We start from the raw sequence: 18622 nt of genomic DNA, 5'->3' as shown, positions 1-18622 counted from the left end.
ATGTAAAATACGCTTTGGTCCTATTATTGCTCACACAATTTCTATTTGGCGCAAATGTAAAAAACAATGTAACTGGGAATCAAAATGGTATGACCATACTCCAATATTTCACAAGAATGCCTTTTGCATCCCCCCAATCATCCAAATGTGGAATCCGTATCCTTGCCGATATCATGGACAGTAATTGTTTGAGATCATTCCAAGATTTAAAAGATACATACACATTACCAGGCCACTCCTTTTTTCTATTTTTACAACTTAGGTCAGCTATGCTTACCTCTGGAGTCCCTTGGACCCCCCAACTACTGAACCATCCAATGATGGGATTTATAAATAAATTATCTGGGCTCCCGAAATGACTGATCTCTATAATATATAAACAACTTTTGGAAAGCTCATATTCTGAGCTAGCCATTAAAGGAATATTTCCAAATGTTTATACTTCATATTCACAATCTCCATCTCCAGCACCACCCCAACATCAACATATGTGAAAGTGTGCGTTTCTATGTTTTGTAGTAAAACAATAGAGGAAGATAAGTGTTTCCAATTACATCATTGGTGTGCATTGTGTGATTTTAACCAATTATGAGTAGGCATTGCCTACTAATTGCCAGCTAATTGTCTACTAATTGGTTGACGATGCCATTGGAAACACTTATCTTCCTCTTTCTTTTTTACTACAAAACATAGAAATGCGCCATTTTCACATATGTTGATGTTGGGGTGGTGCCGGAGATGATGAATATGAAGTTGAAGATTGTTGAAATGTCATTTTAAAAAGTATGGTCTACAGATCTAATTGGATCTGAACAACCCTTTAAGTGGAAGATAATATATAAAAATATGATCTTGGCATCCCTTAATCCCAACCATCAATTTATACATTTTAAATTTGTTCACATGCTGTATTTAAAACCAAGGAAATGTTTTACGATGAAATTGTGTCCCCTAAATCAAGTAGGCACATTCCTTCATATGATGTGGGAGTGCCCTTGCAGTTAAACTCTGCAGCGTCTGGGGAAAAGTTACAAAATTCATTTTGAATTGCATGAAATGAGTGTACAAAACATTATGAGCCTGCTCTTTCCATGACATAGACTAACCAGGTGAATCCAGGGGAAAGCTACGATCCCTTATTGATGTCACTTGTTAAATCCACTTCAATCAGTGTAGATGAAGGGGAGGAGACAGGTTAAAGAATAATCTTTAAGCCTTGAGACAATTGAGACATGGATTGTATATGTGTGCCATTCAGAGGGTGAATGGGCAAGACAACATATTTAAGTGCCTTTGAACGGGGTATGGTAGTACGTGCCAGGTGCAACGGTTTGTGTCAAGAACTGCAACGCTGCTGGGTTTTTCACCCTCAACAGTTTCCCGTGTGTATCAAGAATGGTCCACTATCCAAAGGACATCCAGCCAACTTGACACAATTGTGGGAAGCATTGGAGTCAACATGGGCCAGCATCCCTGTTGAATGCTTTCGACACATTGTAGAGTCCATTCCCAGATTAATTGAGGGTTGGATGGAGACATGTTGGCTGGGTGGGAATGGGATGGGAGGTTAGGGGTGAAGGTTCACTTCTTTTTTGTTTTGTTTTCCTGTAAATACTGAATTTATTACTTAAACTTAAAATATGATAACAATGATCAATACTTTGTAGTTTTACCTTTTGTAATGTTTTTTCTCTCTTTTATTTTCTCTTCTTATTTCCTTATTCTGAGTGGCAGCCCACAGGTACAATGTTTGAAATAATGAATCGAAAATATATGGAATATGATATTAAATGATATTAATTTAAATATTGTACCTGTAAATAAATACAATTTGGTCAACAACAAAAAAGCATCCTTTCTGAGTTCAAAAGTAATCCAATAATTAATCATCTACTTTTTCAAAAGTATCTGTAATCTGATTACAATATTACAGCACTGGAGGTAGACTATAATATGTGCATGCTTTGTAGAGGTTGTAGCCTACTCTTTCTGAGTAACTTGTCCAAACGTCTCCATTGTATAAAGCATGGAATGTTCAAACAAGTTGGACAGGTAGCTTATAGGTAGCGTCAGGTCCCAGACAGTCTTGTGGCCTAGACAACCACAGGAGATAGCTAGTAAACCACACCCTTGAGGCACTCTTTACCGCCAGCCTCAAAGGAGGATCTCTGGGAATCACTGTTCGCATAGTCACGGATGATAGGCCTACAGCAAAGATAACCAGGTGTGTTTGGTTTCACGTACACCATAGACCTATCTAGAACCTAAAAATGTGCTATCTAGAACCTAAAAGGGTTATTTGGCTGTCCCCATAGGAGAACCCTTTGTAGAACCCTTTTTGGTACTAGGTAAAAGCCTTTTGGTTCCAGGTAGAACCCTTTTGGGTTCAATGTCACAGAGGGAACCCAAAAGGGTTGTTCCTGGAACCAAAAAGGGTTCTCCTATGGGGACAGCCGAACCCTTTTGGAACCCTTTTTTGTAAGAGTGTAAGCTTGAGCAGATCAGTGGGCGGAGTCTGCTGGTTGCCTGCTAGAGGTGTGGTACAGGTGTGGATGGACAGGCATTCATCATGCGCAGGAATTTGAGGTGTTTTCAATGAGGCAGTGTCTGCAAAGAGCAGTGAAAAAGGGCTGTTTCCTTTCACTAATGTATAGAGATGTATCAAACCAAACAAATATGTAGGTAACTCTTAAAAAAACATTGACACAGGCAGGCACAAGCTCAGCAGGCAATTTACAGGTAGCATCAGGTCTCAGACTTGTGGCCTTGACAACCACAGGAGGTAGCTAGTTAACCACACCTTTGAGGCACTCTTTACCGCCAGCCTCAAAGGAGGATTATACATGAAAGTTGTAACCATGTTTTAAAGCTTTACAGCAGGGATAATCAACTAGATTCAGCCGCCAGCAGATTTTTTCTTGAGCGGATGGTCGGGGGGCTGGAACGTAGACTGCAAATTGACCACAAGAAGTCCAAACAGATATAATATTTGACTAAAACATAATCATTTCAAGCCTTGCTTATATTGGTATACAATCACGTGTCTCTCTAATATGCGTGGGAATACTTGGCAACAGATTTCTTAAATTAAAATCACTTGGAGCTGATTTCCTGGTGTTTTTACAGTCTATTATGTCCAGCAATCACATTTTACTTCAATGTAGTGTCTACATTAAATATTGAATTTGTTAACATCGACTCAAGAAGGAACCTTACTAAACATTCTACATTACATTTATATTTTAGTAATTTAGCAGACACTCTTATCCAGAGCGATTTACAGGAGCAATTAGGGTTAAGTGCCTTGCTCAAGGGCACATCGACAGATTTTTCACCTAGTCAGCTCGGGGATTAGAACCAGCGACCTTTCGGTTACCGGCACAACGCTCTTAACCACTAAGCTACCTGCCGCCCCTACATCTGTTTTAATGTAACCAAATTGTGTCAGGGCTATCATTTTTTTTTTTTTTTTTACATGGCTGCTATTAATTTACTGACAACTTTATTGCGCTGCATGGAAACGTTTACGCAGTCTTGCAAACAGCAGTGCCTGTCCAATGGTAGCGTCGAGCGAGTGCGGAATGCACCGTTGCTAGGTGGGGTTTTTCGTGTATATAAATGCATGAGTGTGCAAATTCCCAACCCTCCTACAATCTCAGTCTGAGAAAATTTCACAGTCCCTACCTTTGTCTAGCTGGTAAGATATCCCATTTTTTATTCAATAGACCTTCTCCAGGAAATTGAGCACTTCGACTTCCAATCCTAGGTAACAATAATTTGTTCACTTCTCTCCTTTTTTGGGACTTTGAAACCGTGTTTAGATGGGAAACTAACTTCCCCGCTGTATGAATACATTCTAAATGCAGTGTAACGTTACCCTAGGGAACTTTACCGTGCGTACATCCCGGTTTCTGTGTCATTCACGTCGTTCAGATTAGGTAGCCAGTGTGGCTGTGGCGTAGTAGTGACATTTCAGAATTATTTTTGGATTAATTATTTTCTGTAACAGATCCATATACATCAGTGAGCAGATCCTGTTGTGTCTTGAAAACCATTGTGAACTAACTGAGTAAAAGTGAGGAAGCGGTTAAAGCTTTTAGTGAGTTTTACATGATTCCAGTTAGGCGTGGTCATCACCAGATTTGTTGCTAACATTGTGAAATAGATTGGGGCGGTTTGTTCTGCAGTGACAAATAAATTATCTGTGCAGCCTCAAATACACATTTCTATCCAGTTGTTCTAGGCATATAGTTGTATTCTATGGAATGATGATTAGCCAATATGTGGCAGCCAATCATAGGCAGAGGCATGGTTTACTTTTGTGTTGGGGATGAGTCCATGAAATACAGTTTGACAAAATATATGCATGGTCTGTTACTGTAGCATATTCTGGCATCAAATAATGAGCCTTTCAACCAATTATTTAAGAAATGCAATATACTTTGCTGTTCAATACAGAGGATATTTAATACTGTACTGTGGTTATTACTGAATCCCCCTGTTCCTCTTTCTCTGCAGACCCGTGCCACCATGTCCTTCGTTGCTGCCTTCCTGCAGCAGACCGTCTATCTGGGCATGCCCGATGACATGGTAGGGTTCTGTTCCACTTGCTTGAGGGATAGCCTTAAATATGCAATTTTTTCCCTCTTGTGGTATGCATGTGTGTAAAAACTGACCAGGCTGTGTTTGTACATTTCTAGCCAGATAGAGGGGAGGGGGACGGGGAGAGGACAGAGTGAGAGCAAAAGTGATGGATGTTGAGGGTAGAGAAAGAGGGTCAGTCTGAGAGATAGAGTCATGGGAGGAGAGAGGGATGACCATACTTGATTCATAAAGGAATTTAGTAGGTGAAGCCCTAGGGTTCAGAAACATTAGAAACGAAACAACGAACTCCTTCTCTTTCCCCCTCTATCCCTATTCCTTGTATGGTGTTGTATGGGATGTTCCTCCCTTTGCTTCTAAACTATTTTCTACATTTTGTGAAGGTATTCATTGATTCACTGCATGGCAGCTAAGTTAAATTGTTCTCTCTCTCAGACCTTACTCAATCAGGGCACTGTGACTCCTTACCCGCATTTCAGTGCTGAAGGGGATGCAGGCATCTTGGATAAGGCCATCAAGGCCAAAGGTGAGGTTGACACACACACAAACACATGTGTGTATGTGTTTCATAGCAGAGCAGCTCAGTTGAATAGAACTCACTCGGCGTGTAACATGAGGCAGCATAGGGGGACATTCTGAGGGAATGTGAGCTTGTGTGTATGTGTCCGGGTCCGTGTTTTTATTGTCTCTTGCTGGGGAGTAGTCAGAGGTTTCTCACGGTAAGCCTGGGGCCACACAGATTTTTTTGTATTAGTCAAAAAATGGATAAGGGCTCATGGATTAGGGTAGGTAACAGTGTTTCCTAGAGACTGGTTGGTTGTTTAGCAACAAAACCAACGAGTGCACAACTATGTGGCCAAACAGACGGGGTTGGCTATATTTCTTCTCAATGTCTCTCAAATACATTGTTGAAGTTGTTGGTTAGCTATCTAGCAAATTTTAGCCATATTAGCATAGACAAGACATTAGTCAAAAAACTTCAAAACACATGGTATCAATAAATTAAATTTAAATTAAATAACAAGCTACAATGAGATGAAACGAGACACCTACGATTCCCCACATGATAGCTTTTTGTAATTGTTGCTAGCTATCTGACCGTTCAGAATCATAACAACGCACACCTTCTGGCCACACCGATGCACGCTCATCATTTTTGTGACGTTGTCAGCCAACCCGTCTATTGAACAAGTCCTTCCATTTTGTCTCTGTGACGTAGGTGTAGATGAGAACACCATCATTGATGTGCTGGTGAAGAGGAGCAATGCCCAGAGACAGCAGATCAAAGCTAGCTACCAAAAGGCTAGTGGCAAGGTAAGATGGGACACGCACTAGGTGCGTTTGGTTTAGCATGTGCGGGTGGCTGTGCGTGGGTGGAATTCGCACTTTAAGACCAATGGAATGATGATAAACATGCAAACTCCAGCCACCTGGGGCACCTGGAAAGCTAAAACACACAGACTTGTGTATGACTGTGGAAGTGTGTATCATCCCTCTATCTTCAGCCTCTGGAGACTGCCCTGAAGTCAGCCCTAAATGGAGAGCTGGAGGATGTGGTTCTGGCACTGCTCAAAACGCCAGCCCAATATGACGCCCAACAGCTCAAACTGGCCATGAAGGTACACATGCACTCACTCACTCACTACTACTCAGAATATACAATATTACTTAGAATACAAACAAATCTTACCCTCTGTTCGGGTGGCCTAGAGACGGTAACATATACACTGCTCAAAAAAATAAAGGGAACACTTAAACAACACAATGTAACTCCAAGACAATCACACTTCTGTAAAATCAAACTGTCCACTTAGGAAGCAACACTGATTGACAATAAATGTCACATGCTGTTGTGCAAATGGAATAGACAACAGGTGGAAATTATAAGCAATTAGCAAGACACCCCCAATAAAGGACTGGTTTTGCAGGTGGTGACCAGACCACTTCTCAGTTCCTATGCTTCCTGGCTGATGTTTTGGTCACTTTTGAATGCTGGCGGTGCTTTCACTCTAGTGGTAGCATGAGACGGAGTCTACAACCCACACAAGTGGCTCAGGTAGTGCAGCTCATCAAGGATGGCACATCAATGCGAGCTGTGGCAAGAAGGTTTGCTGTGTCTGTCAGCGTAGTGTCCAGAGCATGGAGGCGCTACCAGGAGACAGGCCAGTACATCAGGAGACGTGGAGGAGGCCGTAGGAGGGCAACAACCCAGCAGCAGGAGCACTGCCAGAGCCCTGCAAAATGACCTCCAGCAGGCCACAAATGTGCATGTGTCTGCTCAAACGGTCAGAAACAGACTCCATGAGGGTGGTATGAGGGCCCAACGTCCACAGGTGGGGGTTGTGCTTACAGCCCAACACCGTGCAGGACGTTTGGCATTTGCCAGAGAACACCAAGATTGGCAAATTCACCACTGGCGCCCTGTGCTCTTCACAGATGAAAGCAGGTTCACACTGAGCACATGTGACAGACGTGACAGAGTCTGGAGACGCCGTGGAGAACGTTCTGCTGTCTGCAACATACTCCAGCATGACCGGTTTGGCGGTGGGTCAGTCATGGTGTGGGGTGGCATTTCTTTGGGGGGCCGCACAGCCCTCCATGTGCTCGCCAGAGGTAGCCTGACTGCCATTAGGTACCGAGATGAGATCCTCAGACCCCTTGTGAGACCATATGCTGGTGCGGTTGGCCCTGGGTTCCTCCTAATGCAAGACAATGCTAGACCTCATGTGGCTGGAGTGTGTCAGCAGTTCCTGCAAGAGGAAGGCATTGATGCTATGGACTGGCCCACCCGTTCCCCAGACCTGAATCCAATTGAGCACATCTGGGACATCATGTCTCGCTCCATCCACCAACGCCACGTTGCACCACAGACTGTCCAGGAGTTGGCGGATGCTTTAGTCCAGGTCTGGGAGGAGATCCCTCAGGAGACCATCCGCCACCTCATCAGGAGCATGCCCAGGCGTTGTAGGGAGGTCATACAGGCACGTGGAGGCCACACACACTACTGAGCCTCATTTTGACTTGTTTTAAGGACATTACATCAAAGTTGGATCAGCCTGTAGTGTGGTTTTCCACTTAAATTTTGAGGGTGACTCCAAATCCAGACCTCCATGGGTTGATACATTTGATTTCCATTGATAATTTTTGTGTGATTTTGTTGTCAGCACATTCAACTATGTAAAGAAAAAAGTATTTAATAAGTTTATTTCATTCATTTAAGATCTAAGATGTGTTATTTTAGTGTTCCCTTAATTTTTTGGAGCAATGTATAATACAAATATTTAAAGAGTAATGACTCGCTTCTAAAGAGGAAGCTGTGATGACGTCGTCATGTATTCTTGTTCTGCTGTTTAGTCAGACCCACCCACCCACTTCCTAACACCCTACCCATAGTGACTCATTCTGCTTTATTATTGTGTTGTGTAATAATGGGACTTTTAAAATGGGTGGGACTGTCTGTCTGCTTTGTACAATGGGGTGGGACTGTTTTAATGTGAGGAGACGGTAAGAAAAGTGGTGATGAGTACCTACTGTACTTTAGGTTTAACGATACACAACTCTGTGCATGTGCAGCGTGTGTGTGAGCCCAACTAGCACATTTGGTTCCTTGGAAGTTGTGAGAATGTACGTTTTTGGTTTCCCATAGGTTCTGGGAACGAAGCCATAAGTTTCCTGACTGGTAAAACAGTTGCAGGGAGGTTCTGGGAATGTTTTCCTATGGTTCCCTGAAAGTTTTCCTGGGAGGTTTTATGAACATTCTGAGAATGAAAATTATAGGCTATTTGAAAGTTATTAAATAATGTTCTGAAAACAAACATGTTTTAATAAGACTTTTAATAACACTGCTAGCTTAGTTTGGGTTGGCTGTTTTGAATTCCAAGCACAGATGGGACACATGGAAATTCATTTGCTTAAGCATTAATAATGCAAACAAATATGTTTTTTTATTTTGGCACAGAGTCAGTGAGATTTGAACCTATGATCTTTTGTTCTCGATCAATGGAATTATATTTTGTTGTGAAGTTTCTTAAATGTGCTGAGAATGTTCCAAAGCCAAGCAACTATCCTGCTCCATTCCCGGAAGGTTGTATGCTAAATAACCATAGGATAACCACGCTCTCACCAAGCTCTAAGAAACATATGGTTCTCAGAACATTATATGCTAGCTTGGCAGTGTCTGGTATAGCGGTAGACCTGTAAGTGCAGGTAGTCCCCTGTTTCAGTCTGTTTTGTTCCGTTTGGGGCATAATGAACATGGCCCTGCTCTTTGTGTTTGTCATCCGATCCTGGGCTCTTTTGTCTCAGCTTTATGACTGATGTGACCCTTTTGGCCTTGTTGACCCTTCACACCCCTCCCCTCTCACCTATCTCTCTCTCACAGGGATTGGGCACAGATGAGGATATTCTGGTTGAGATTCTGGCCTCCAGGACCAATAAAGAGATCAGAGAGATAAAGAAAGCCTATAAGGAAGGTGTGTCCTTAATATGTAAATGTCCTGTACGTTGAGGTGATAGTTACAACGTGCCAACAATCATGGCTTTTTTCTTGCTAGAATACAAAAAGGAGCTGGAGAATGACATCAAGTCTGACACAAGTGGAGACTTCAGGAATGCTCTGCTCTCGCTCTGCAAGGTGTGTGTGTTTTATTTATTGCTTGTTTAACCTCGGATGAATAGTTTGGCACAATTGACCTCACTCCCCCCTCTCTCTGTAGGCTACTAGGAATGAGGACACGATGGTGAACCAGGAACTTGCTGACAGTGATGCCAGGGTATGGAGGAAAGAGAGAGAGAGAGGGAGTGTGTTTGTGTCTGTATGTGTGAGAATTTAAGACGTCAATGTGTAATGCAATCCCTGTGTGTGTGATGCCTGTGCCTACTCTATCGGTCCATAGGCCCTGTATGAGGCTGGAGAGAAGAAGAAGGGAACGGACTGCTCTGTCTTCATAGACATTCTGACCACCAGAAGTGCTCCTCAGCTCCGCCAAGGTGAATATGTGATGGCACAGCTTTATGTAAGCTTAAGTCTAATTGAAACATGGAAAGTTATGCTGCTTTGAATGTTCATAAACTTGTAAAACCACTTAGGCCCACCCATCTCTTTAAGAATTCACACGTAAATGCTCAATTCAGGGCAGCAATGTTGTTGAGAGCTGTAGCAATACTTTTGCCGTTGTCCATAGCTATATCTTCCCAAAAATCTGCGGTAGCAAAGATTATCTATATACTGACCAGTACATTAATGTGGATGCTACCAGGATTACGGATAGTAATGAATTAATTGTGAATAATGATGAGTGAGAAAGTTGGAGGCATAAATATCATACCCCCCAAAAATGCTAACCTCCCCTGTTATCGGTAATGGTCAGAGCAGGGCCGCCGGCAAACGTGTGGCAAGCAGGCATTTGCCCCAGCATTTTTTTTATTTGGTTTAATAAAAAAATATTGACTCAAAAGCATTAAACAGGGACAAAGTAGGCCAAACGTTTTTTGTGACTGACTTGCCTTGCCTCATAATTCGTCAACTCACGCACAATTAGTAGCCTATGTCCTTCTCGTCAGAGTGCTGCAAGTTGTCGTGTGTGTGTCTTGACCAATCAGATTCACAGAAATCACAGGTCGGGTATGGTGCACGTCTATAGAAAGCAGAGCAAGCGCTCACTTTCCTCTGGTATTATTTTAGCAAACGGGAAAAGAACTCACCACAGACGCAAGCAAAAACTCTTTACAGAAATGTTGTAGCAGCCTACATCTAAACATTAGCGACCTGCCATGCTGTATCAGTCTGACCAACGGTAGCCTACATATGCACCCTGTCCCAACTGGCCTGGGGAAACGAAGTGGTAACGTTATGTATTTATAGCCTAAGCCAATTTATTTGTGTTAAGAGAAAATGTGAATGTGATAAAACTATATATATTCCAACTTTGGTTGGCTAGTTTAAAAAAAATATTGACTGTAATTAAACAAAACAAGTAGTGATGACATAGGTAGACTGTGTTAATGCACCTGTAACTTTTTTATTATATACAGTACCAGTCAAAGGTTTGGACACACCTACTCATTCCAGGGTTTTTCTTTATTTTTACTATTTTCTACATTGTAGAATAATATTAAAGACATCAAAACTATGAAATAACACATATGGAATCATGTAGTAACCAAAAAACAGTTAAACAAATCAAAATATATTTGAGATTCTTCAAAGTAGCCACCCTTTGCCTTGATGACAGCTTTGCACACTCTTGGCATTCTCTCAACCAGCTTCATGAGGTAGTCACCTGGAATGCATTTCAATTAACAGGTGTGCCTTGTTAAAATTTAATTTGTGGAATTTGAAATAAATGCTTCACAGAGTTCAAGTAACAGACACATCTCAACGTCAACTGTTCAGAGGAGACTGCGTGAATCAGGCCTTCATAATAATATAATATAATAATATGCCATTTAGCAGACGCTTTATCCAAAGCGACTTACAGTCATGCGTGCATACATTTTTTTTTTTGTGTATGGGTGGTCCCGGGGATCGAACCCACTACCTTGGCGTTACAAGCGCCGTGCTCTACCAGCTGAGCTACAGAGGACCTCTTCATGGTCGAATTGCTGCAAAGAAACCACTACTAAAGGACACCAATATTAAGAAGAGACTTGCTTGGGCCAAGAAACACAAGCAATGGACATTAGACTGGTGAAAATATGTCCTTTGGCCTGATGAGTCCAAATTTGAGATTTTTGGTTCCAACCGCCGTGTCTGTGAGACTACATGATTCCATATGTGTTATTTCATAGTTTTGATGTCTTCACTGTTATTCTACAATGCAGAAAATAGTAAAAATAAAGAAAAACCCTTGAATGAGTAGGTGTGTCCAAACTTCTGACTGGTACTGTATATCTATATACATCTCTGTAATTAAAATAATATATACAGTGGGGAGAACAAGTATTTGATACACTGCCGATTTTGCAGGTTTTCCTACTTACAAAGCATGTAGAGGTCTGTAATTTTTATCATAGGTACACTTCAACTGTGAGAGACGTAATCTAAAACAAAAATCCAGAAAATCACATTGTATGATTTTTAAGTAATTAATTTGCATTTTATTGCATGACATAAGTATTTGATACATCAGAAAAGCAGAACTTAATATTTGGTACAGAAACCTTTGTTTGCAATTAGAGATTATACATTTCCTGTAGGTCTTGACCAGGTTTGCACACACTGCAGCAGGGATTTTGGCCCACTCCTCCATACAGACCATCTCCAGATCCTTCAGGTTTCGGGGCTGTCGCTGGGCAATACGGACTTTCAGTTCCCTCCAAAGATTTTCTATTGGGTTCAGGTCTGGAGACTGGCTAGGCCACTCCAGGACCTTGAGATGCTTCTTACGGAGCCACTCCTTAGTTGCCCTGGCTGTGTGTTTCGGGTCGTTGTCATGCTGGAAGACCCAGCCACGACCCATCTTCAATGCTCTTACTGAGGGAAGGAGGTTGTTGGCCAAGATCTCGCGATACATGGCCCCATCCATCCTCCCCTCAATATGGTGCAGTCGTCCTGTCCCCTTTGCAGAAAAGCACCCCCAAAGAATGTTTCCACCTCCATGCTTCACGGTTGGGATGGTGTTCTTGGGGTTGTACTCATCCTTCTTCTTCCTCCAAACACGGCGAGTGGAGTTTAGACCAAAAAGCTATATTTTTGTCTCATCAGACCACATGACCTTCTCCCATTCCTCCTCTGGATCATCCAGATGGTCATTGGCAAACTTCAGACGGGCCTGGACATGCGCTGGCTTGAGCAGCGGGACCTTGCGTGCGCTGCAGGATTTTAATCCATGACGGCGTAGTGTGTTACTAATGGTTTTCTTTGAGACTGTGGTCCCAGCTCTCTTCAGGTCATTGACCAGGTCCTGCCGTGTAGTTCTGGGCTGATCCCTCACTTTCCTCATGATCATTGATGCCCCACGAGGTGAGATCTTGCATGGAGCCCCAGACCGAGGGTGATTGACCGTCATCTTGAACTTCTTCCATTTTCTAATAATTGCGCCAACAGTTGTTGCCTTCTCACCAAGCTGCTTGCCTATTGTCCTGTAGCCCATCCCCGCCTTGTGCAGGTCTACAATTTTATCCCTGATGTCCTTACACAGCTCTCTGGTCTTGGCCATTGTGGAGAGGTTGGAGTCTGTTTGATTGAGTGTGTGGACAGGTGTCTTTTATACAGGTAACGAGTTCAAACAGGTGCAGGTAATGAGTGGAGAACAGGAGGGCTTCTTAAAGAAAAACTAACAGGTCTGTGAGAGCCGGAATTTTTACTGGTTGGTAGGTGATCAAATACTTATGTCATGCAATAAAATGCAAATGATTTACTTAAAAATCATACAATGTGATTTTTCGGAATTTTTGTTTTAGATTCCATCTCTCACAGTTGAAGTGTACCTATGATAAAGATTACAGACCTCTACATGCTTTGTAAGATTCTGTTTCTCACAGTTGAAGTGTACAGTGAAGGGAAAAAAAGTATTTGATCCTCTGCTGATTTTGTACGTCTGCCCACTGACAAAGACATGATCAGTCTATCATTTTAATATTAGGTTTATTTTAACAGTGAGAGACAGAATAACAACAAAAAAATCCAGAAAAACGCATGTAAAATTTTTTATAAATTGAGTTGCATTTTAATGAGGGAAATAAGTATTTGACCCCTCTGCAAAACATGACTTAGTACTTGGTGGCAAAACCCTTGTTGGCAATCACAGAGGTCAGACGTTTTCTTGTAGTTGGCCACCAGGTTTGCACACATCTCAGGAGGGATTTTGTTCCACTCCTCTTTGCAGACCTTCTCCAACTCATTAAGGTTTCGAGGCTGACGTTTGGCAACTCGAACCTTCAGCTCCCTCCACAGATTTTCAGATTGCTTGGCGATGGTCTTGTAGGCCATTCCAGCCTTGTGTAGGTCTACAATCTTGTCCCTGACATCCTTGGAGAGGTTTTTGGTCTTGGTCATGGTGGAGAGTTTGGAATCTGATTGATTGATTGCTTCTGTGGACAGGTGTATTTTATACAGGTAACAAACTGAGATTAGGAGCACTCCCTTTAAGAGTGTGCTCCTAATCTCAGCTCGTTACCTGTATAAAAGACACCTGGGAGCCAGAAATCTTTCTGATTGAGAGGGTCAAATACTTATTTCCCTCATTAAAATGCAAATCAATTTATAACATTTTTGACATGCGTTTTTCTTGATTATTTTTGTTGTTATTCTGTCTCTCACTGTTCAAATAAACCTACCATTAAAATTATAGACTGATCATGTCTTTGTCAGTGGGCAAACGTACAAAATCAGCAGGGGATCAAATACTTTTTTCCCTCACTGTACCTATGATAAAAATTACAGACCTCTACATGCTTTGTAAGTAGGAAAACCTGCAAAATCGGCAGTGTATCAAATACTTGTTCTCCCCACTGTATAATATTATCCTACATGATGCAACCCTGCATAAAGCAAGCTCAGCCCTATTAGTTATTGTCTAATTGCACTTGTGCCTGTGTAGCTGACCCCCCCCCCCGTTAGTCTAGTTTTCAAATATAATTCATATGAACAAGTACAAGGTTGCTGCAGGTTTTCATCCTCTCTATAGGGCCAATAGTTTTTCCAGGAGTTTAAAACTATGTGACCTGATTAGAAAAACTCTGTTCTCATCATAGCCCATTTGAAACCGTTTTGCAACATCATACCCTACACAGAGATTGACTTTAAGGTCTGAAAGGCACTTTCCTGTCGACCAAGTCGGCAGTATTTTTGGGTTGCCAGAAAGTGCAGAAATGCCATAACAAAGACAGTACAGTAAGAAGATCGGCAGAAACTGCTTCTCTAAAAGAAATCCCCAATCACACTTGTAGGCGATGTCATGGCAACATTGGCTAGCTCATGTGTAGAAACACGTCATCGGGTCTAACGGTCGCCTCGCGCTGAACTGCGCATGTGCAGGCTGTCAAATCAAAGGCACTACTTCTATATAAAGTTGTTTTTGACGAAAAGGAAAACATGTCAGTTTGTCACTTTCACAAGGTTGGCGTATTAACATGTTCAACTACTTAAGACATTGGCTCGAATCTAGGTTGTGCCTTTAGATTTCGAGGAAATTAACAACTAAGGAAGAATTGTTCACTTCTCATTGACTTTAAAACCCCAAACCCTGGCCTGGTCTGCTTGGTCTGTTTCGCAATCGTTCCCAGAAGTTTAGAAGCTCTGTGGCCATAACTTGTAGGTCTCTCAATTAAACAACTGAAAAGCAGAAAATGGGGTTAACTGGCCTGCTACATTGGACGCGTAACTGAGCGTGAGACGCTTCTATTCATTTCAACGAAACCTGGGCGTTAGCGCACCGGCTAGACGAGAGGCTTGCGCTGCTTGCTCTGGTTCTATTTTCAAGGTTTCGATGCGCGGCTCACGCTGTAGAGCAATAGGATGAAGTGGCTTGCGCTCTGCTCGCCCTGACCAAAAGTTAAGCTTCCAGTGCAGCAGGTTAAAAAAAGTAATTGCTTTTGCGACACCCCAGTGTAGCTATGTTAGGCTACTGGAATTCTTTGCAGTTTGGTTGTTTAAAAAGAAATCCCCTGCCTAATGGGACAACCACAGAGCAGGCTCAACTTGCCTGGCTGCCATAAATGCCATAAATTGTCAATCTTTCACTTAAACAATGGAACCACAAAGATCAGTTTTAGATAGGCCTACTGAAATTCCTAGCTTCAGTGTAGCTTGGTGCTTTGTCCTTGGCTATACTAGGCTTGTAATTTTACAGATCATATACAAGTTTGTTATAAGGCACATGAATGTTCACATGTTCAAGAAGGCCTTTCTGAAGAAATAATAATAATCTAACATCCCTACTGTGATGTAGGAACCAGCGCCAAACAACCAACTTACTGAATCCCGTCACATACACACACACACACACACACACACGCTCCGAGCTGGGATATGCAAAAAACACATTTCCAATTCACACGTGTCTAATACACACTTGTACATGTGTGAAATAGGGCAAATATAAGCACCCACCAAATTATTATTTAATTACACACACATACACACACTTCTTTTCTCACCACCTGTTAATTACGTTGTAGCCCAATCAATAGGGTGCTTTGTTTTTGCCATCAGTTAGACACTGATGAATGCTACTAGAATCTAGATGTCCGTGGGGTTTTCCCTTTTTCATACACTGCATGTGCAACCACACATGATTTGATACTGTGAGAATTTCAAGTATCTCTCTCTCTCTCTCTCTCTCTCTCTCTCTCTCTCTCTCTCTCTCTCTCTCTCTCTCTCTCTCTCTCTCTCTCTCTCTCTCTCTCTCTCTCTCTCTCTCTCTCTCTCTCTCTCTCTCTCTCTCTCTCTCTCTCTCTCTCTCTCTCTCTCTCTCTCTCTCTCTCTCTCTCTCTCTCTCTCTCTCTCTCTCTCTCTCTCTCTCTCAGCTTTTGAGAGGTACTCCAAGTACAGTAAGGTGGATGTGACAAAGGCTATCGACCTGGAACTGAAGGGAGACATTGAGAACTGTCTGACTGCCGTAGGTGAGAGAGCACAGCCAGGGTCAAGCCTAGTAATGTTCCAATGTCTTCAAATAATCTGTGCATCACCCTCAATCCATGTCTTCTGCTGTATCACACCCTTCACTGGGCATCAGTCCTGTAACATTACACTATGGCCTCCATTTTCCTCATGCAGGAAAAGCACACGCTGTCTCTCAAGACTAAAATGATCATAACTTTTTTAATAGATGGGATGACACATTATCCAAGGCACATTCGCTATACTACAACTCCTAAAATGCACTGGTCATCTCATGGCCATTCCGATACCCTTGCAACAGCTTTGGAGAATGCTGCTTCTTGTCTATGATGTCATCTGACTAGTTTTCCTATCTGTCTTTCAGTGAAGTGTGCTGGAAGCAAGCCTGCTTTCTTTGCTGAGAGACTCAACTTGGCCATGAAGGTGTGTTTTACAGTTAAACATAGTTACAGTACGTTTTAGGTACCAGATAAGATGTTGCCCTCGGTTGTGTTCATTAGTGTACGCAACAGAAAATATATTTTTTTACATTTTTAAAACAAAAATGAGTTTCTTATCGGACAAATTCAGGTATTCCCTACCTGTTTCTGTCCATTTTCTACCTAATGAATACGTCTCAGTTTTAAGATTTGGCAATCTACAGAAGAACTACAGAAGAAAAGGTTTATGCACATACTGTACAAGACAGCACAAACAGATCTGGGTTCAAGCTAAGGAGCTTGCACTATCTGGTGTATATATCTTCTGTTTGTGTGCCTGTGCTATACCCCAGGGTAAAGGAACCAGGACCAAGATTCTGACCCGGGTCATGGTGAGCCGGTCTGAAGTGGACATGGCCCGGATCAAACAGGAGTATAAGAAGACGTTTGGGAAAAGCCTCTACCAGGATATTCTGGTGAGCAAACATCTCCACTGCCAAAGTGGCAATAAAAGACAAGGAACTGTTTTCCCCGACCTAGATTAAGCATAGTACTAGACCTTAAAGCTTTTTCAACAGATCCTCCATTGAGAATGAGATTAAATCCAGGACTAGGCTTATTCGGGGTCCCTGGTTTTAAGGACATGCATCACATTGTATGAAGTATTCATATTTCTGGGTCCAATCCGAGATGGGCCATGTGTGAAATGGGGAAATATGGCATCTGAAAATAATTGTCAAAATAAATATTGTTATATTATGGTGTCTAAACATGATTTTATATTTTGATTTATATTTTGTAGAGTAACTCTGTGCTCTCTCTTACCCCCTTAGGATGACACCAAGGGAGACTATGAGAAGATCCTACTGGCCCTGTGTGGAAGTGACAACTAACTTTCTTTCCTATCTCACCAGGAGACAGTGACTACCACAGTGCATGAGTGCCAATGGAGAATACTGTACATGATGAAACATTCCCCTCCAATGCCTCTATGCTCTTCCCAAATGCAAAATATGTTTCATGACAACTATCTGAAATGGCAGTCCTGATGTATTTTTGCTACATGCTAACAGCAATGAGCACAGTAAGCATGTTAAGCAGCATTGCATAATTTAGCCTAGCTTCAGCAGACTTGGTGATCCATTCCATAGTGCAATATATTGCACACTTAACCATTTTTGTGCCAAGTGGCATTGTAACCTGGTTGGATAACTGGTCCTTTGTGAAAATAAAGCTTTTTATGTGGATCCATATTGTCTGTTGAATTTGTCTGTGTATATATTTTTCACATTGCATGTTAAGAATTTGCATTATTGTTGCAATGCAGTCTGTAGCCGATCTATGAAAAGTTCTAATTTGATAATGACCACCGATAATGAACCACCTCAGACCATGTCATGAGTTAAATTTACAAAATTGTAAAACACAAGACATGGTGCGTAATACAAATGAAGATTCATCTCACTCTAGAATTTAGATGTACTTATTTGTATTAGGCCTACAGTAGCAAGACGTAATTTGGAAGGATGGTCACGTGAGACTACAGTTATATGTAAGGCCTTCTTGAAGAGAGAAAAGTAGAAGACCCGTTTCGAACAAACAACTGACTTCTCAATCTTATAGACAGAAGCCCAATTAATAAAATGCCAACATACACAAAAACAATTGAACTACCAGAAGCAAAATGTTACGAAGATATGTGTTTGTTCGGACCCGGGTGGTCTAATCAGTAACTCATTGTTAACCATGTGAGTAGAGAAAAGACATTCAAACTTATGAATTTTAACACAGTAGGCCTACATTCTCACGGTCAAGGAGGAACACAGTGTCATGAACCACAGATGTAGGCTACTGATAACAGTTTTGATTAGGCCTAAACGGAGAAAGATGCTTGTTTGAGTCTTGATTAAACGGCGAAAGATGCTTGCTTGTCTTAACACTTTTGAACTAGGTGGGCCGAGAGATGGGTGAGGTGATGGTAAAAAAGGGGGTACTTTGAATATGCTGAGCATAGAGATCCTATTAAATTACTAGATGG

General features: G+C 41.9%; 1 protein-coding gene across 2 annotated transcripts; it reads left to right on the top strand.

The window, feature by feature from the left end:
- Positions 1 to 3102: 3102 nt before the first annotated feature.
- LOC311117558 (annexin A1-like) lies at positions 3103 to 17831 on the top strand. 2 transcript variants are annotated; one of them, XM_084192485.1, is made up of 13 exons: positions 3103 to 3766; positions 4519 to 4590; positions 5038 to 5128; positions 5822 to 5916; positions 6108 to 6221; positions 8984 to 9074; positions 9156 to 9235; positions 9318 to 9374; positions 9498 to 9591; positions 16072 to 16167; positions 16530 to 16588; positions 16938 to 17060; positions 17418 to 17831. In XM_084192485.1, the coding sequence occupies exons 2-13, from the start codon at positions 4531 to 4533 to the stop codon at positions 17475 to 17477; spliced, it is 1020 nt and encodes a 339-aa protein (XP_084048611.1). In that variant the 5' UTR covers positions 3103 to 3766; positions 4519 to 4530; the 3' UTR covers positions 17478 to 17831. The 2 variants fall into 2 exon arrangements, with proteins under 2 accessions (XP_084048611.1, XP_084048610.1); XM_084192484.1 differs by having other exon boundaries at positions 3551 to 3697.
- Positions 17832 to 18622: the final 791 nt, after the last annotated feature.

Source organism: Coregonus lavaretus (assembly GCF_964263955.1).
Source record: "Coregonus lavaretus genome assembly, contig: HAP1_SCAFFOLD_205, whole genome shotgun sequence".
NCBI lineage: Eukaryota > Metazoa > Chordata > Actinopteri > Salmoniformes > Salmonidae > Coregonus > Coregonus lavaretus.
This window is presented reverse-complemented; position numbering and strand designations above follow the sequence as displayed.

Excerpts from the sequence above, each read along its gene's own strand:
- LOC311117558 (XM_084192485.1), top strand. The coding sequence starts at position 4,531 with ATGTCCTTCGTTGCTGCCTTCCTGCAGCAGACCGTCTATCTGGGCATG. Across the intron at positions 9,236-9,317 it reads CTCTGCTCTCGCTCTGCAAG|GCTACTAGGAATGAGGACAC; the intron begins GTGTGTGTGTTT and ends CTCTCTCTGTAG. Across the intron at positions 17,061-17,417 it reads GCCTCTACCAGGATATTCTG|GATGACACCAAGGGAGACTA; the intron begins GTGAGCAAACAT and ends TTACCCCCTTAG.